Source organism: Bison bison, unplaced genomic scaffold, assembly GCF_000754665.1.
Source record: "Bison bison bison isolate TAMUID 2011002044 unplaced genomic scaffold, Bison_UMD1.0 scf7180017845560, whole genome shotgun sequence".
In the NCBI taxonomy this organism is placed as follows: Eukaryota; Metazoa; Chordata; class Mammalia; order Artiodactyla; family Bovidae; genus Bison; species Bison bison.
The window spans coordinates 8862-12010 of NW_011476133.1; the positions used below are offsets into that span (position 1 = coordinate 8862).

The window sequence follows — 3149 nt, forward strand, 5'->3', positions numbered from 1 at the left end:
AGAGACAGGTGTGTGGCCCATGTGTGTGTGTGTGTGTGTGTGTGTGTGTGTGTGTGGAAGGAGGGAGAGACGGTCTTGCTCTCATTTGGAAATCCAGCCTGGAGACCTGGGGCTGTCAAGAGGGGCTGTCAGAGTGTGTGTGTGTGTGTGTGTGTGACCTGGGGCTGTCAAGAGTGTGTGTGTGTGTGTGTGTGTGACCTGGGGCTGTCAAGAGTGTGTGTGTGTGTGTGTGTGTGTGTGTGTGTGTGTGTGTGTGGAAGGAGGGAGAGACGGTCTTGCTCTCATTTGGAAATCCAGCCTGGAGACCTGGGGCTGTCAAGCGTGTGTGTGTGTGTGTGTGTGTGTGTGTGTGTACAGTGATACATGTTTTAAGTCTCCTCCAAGGCTGTGTGTGTGTGTGTGTCTGTACAGTGATACATGTTTTAAGTCTCCTCCAAGGCTTAGAGTACCACAGAGGGGACTGCAGCCCCGCCCCGTAACCCCTGACCTCTTCCCCCAAACCAGGCTGCTGGCAGCCCTGAGCGCCATCTGCCTGCCCACCCCCCCAGGCCTCACCTTTCAGGGAGATTTCCTTGACCTTGTGGAGGGGGTGGGGATGACTGCCCCACCGCGAGGGGACAGCCCCCTTCATGGGCTCGCACGGGGCACACATACCTCCTGCCGTGTGGGGTGACCCCCCACCCCCAGTTTCTCCCGCTTTGCCTCATGGTGTTGAGAAGGTGCTGTCAGTGCACGTGGGTCCTCCTGCACGTGGCTGTGCCGTCAGGCAGTTTCGCCGATTTCTTATCTGATTCCCTCTGACAACACAGACACGTGACTGTCTCTGGTGTTTTGCCTTCACCAAGGGGGGCATGAGAGGCAGTACCTGTGGAAGGAAATCCCGGAGGGGCATTGGTGGCTCGCAGGGTTTGTCCGTTTTAAAGGGCGGTAGATGTGGCCAGTTACCTCAGTGCCTGCTGGGCTACTCCCCCGGACACCACGGTGCTGGCTCCCCGGTTGCATCTCAGCCTCCTGCCCTCGCCGTGACCGGCATTCTCTCTGCAGACCAAGCTGTATGCCCTGCCTGCCAGCCATGCCACACGCGTGTACGAGACGCTGGTCAGCCACATTCAGCTCCACTACAAGCACAGCTACACCCTGCCCATTGCCAGCAGCATCCGTCTGCAGGTGTGTGCCCTGGGGCGCCCAGCAGCTGCAGCCGGCTCGGCGGACACAGTGACCACTGGCTGGGGGGGTGGCGGGGCCCCGGGGGGTCTGCAGCAGACGGTCCCTCCTCTGCACCAGCCGAGGCTGCTGCTTCCTTGCCCTGTGGTCTGTGTGCCTCTCAGTCACATGGGGTTCTGAGATGGGGGTGGAGAGCGGGAATTGCCCTGACTTCCAGGGGGTCCTGGTGCCCCAGAGCCTGGCGGTGGAGGGCAGGGCGGGGCACCCTGGCTTGAGCTTCCGCCTAGGGAGCTGGCGGCAGCGTGAGCAGAGGTCGTTGGGATGGAAGCCCTGTCCCTCATGGAGCGTCTGCCTGAGGGGATGTCTCTCTGTGTTTGGGGGCGAGGGTGTCCTGAGCAGAGCTCTGCTGTCAGTACCCCAGGCCATGTGTTGTTGCCTGGCCAGGTGCCAGGCATCTGCTCCCTGCCCCACTGCCCCGGGTGAGAGACCGATGTTGCCCAGCTCTTGTGGGGATCACCAGCACCGTGGGGTGACATTGGGACGGATTTGCCGTTGGGGTGGCCACCCCTGCTGAGAGCCTGCGTGGCTGGGCGGCCGTGTCCTGCTCTGTCGGACCGCGCCGCCCGCTCTCTGCAGGCCTTCGACTTCCTGCTGCAGCTGCGGGCCGACTCACTGCACCGCCTGGGCCTGCCCAGCAAAGACGGGCTTGTGAGGTTCAGCCCCTACTGCGTCTGTGACTGCCTGTACGTCCAGGGCCCGGGGTGGGGTGGCGGCTGGCTGCTCTCACCCTGGGGCGGCCCTGGGGCAGGGGACAGCTCCATAGGGCTCGGTGGGCAGCCCCGGTTGCAGCTCGGGGCCTGTGTCCATCCTTAGCCTGCTGGAGAGGGAGCTCTGGCCTCAGCGCATCTCCTGCTCGCTCCCACAGGGAGACAGAGAGGAGCTCCGAGAAGAAGGCCGGGGGCCCCCTGTCCCCGCCCGCCGGGTCCCCTGGCCCTGCGCCTGCGGGCCCTGCCGTGCGCCTCGGGTCCCTGCCCTACTCCCTGCTCTTCCGTGTTCTGCTGCAGTGTCTGAAGCAGGTGAGGGGCTGGGCTCCCAGCGGCACTGGGTCAGACCGAGCTTTCTGGGTGCCCCGGGCACTCAGCCCCTTCCCTGTGGTGACTGTGGGGGGTGCTCACGTCTGAGGGCCCTCAGTGGTTCCATAGTGGGGTGCTGAGCGCCTGCCATGGGCAGTGAGTGGAAGCTGGAAGCTGGTGTGGAGCCCAGGAGACCTTCTGCCTCTGGGAGTGGTGGTGGTACAAGAGTGAAGGGTGTGGACAAGCAGCTGGATTGTGGGGTGGGGCGTGCCTCCAGAGGGGCCCTGACTAGTGGGGTGTGCCTCCAGGGGCTCTGACTAGTGGGGCGTGCCTCCAGGGGGGCTCTGACTAGTGGGGCGTGCCTCCAGGGGGGCTCTGACTAGTGGGGCGTGCCTCCAGGGGGGCTCTGACTAGCCGGCGGTGCTGAGGGCTGGGGGCATTTTGTGTCGTGGGCTGTGAGGGGCGGGTGAGGGCAGTCTTGGAAGGCGGGAGATTGCAGCAGCAGGAGGGAGCCGGCCTGGTGGTGGGTGGGTAAGTTGCCTGCCCTGGAGGTGTAGCTGGGCCTCCCGCCCACCTGGCGTCTGGAGGCAGTGGCCACGGTCCAGGACTGACCCTCCAAGTGCGAGCTGCAGGGACAGAGGACCAGGTCATGCAGGAGAGCAGGTCCGAGCCCTGTTGCCGCCCAGATGGAGCTCAGCCCTGAGACCTGTCTCCCGTTGCTGCAGGAGACTGACTGGAAGGTGCTGAAGCTGGTGCTCAGCAAACTGCCCGAGTCGCTGCGCTATAAGGTCCTCATCTTCACCTCCCCATGCAGTGTCGACCAGCTGTCCGCCGCCCTCTGCTCCATGGTGCGCCTTCCACTTTGGCCCTCCTCCTGGCCCACTGAGCCTGGGAGGTGGGCGGGGCCACATG

At 64.2% G+C, this 3149-nt stretch overlaps 1 protein-coding gene across 1 annotated transcript in view; it reads left to right on the forward strand.

The window, feature by feature from the left end:
• The window catches only part of LOC104985533 (tuberin-like), a gene marked incomplete at its 3' end in the record, with an annotated part of 23325 nt that overhangs the window by 8820 nt on the left and 11356 nt on the right, over positions 1–3149 (forward strand). The window contains exons 6-9 of the mRNA XM_010835753.1: positions 1045–1167; positions 1801–1907; positions 2090–2240; positions 2963–3085. Coding sequence (XP_010834055.1) covers positions 1045–1167; positions 1801–1907; positions 2090–2240; positions 2963–3085 — 504 coding nt within the window. The remainder of the gene's footprint in view (positions 1–1044; positions 1168–1800; positions 1908–2089; positions 2241–2962; positions 3086–3149) is intronic.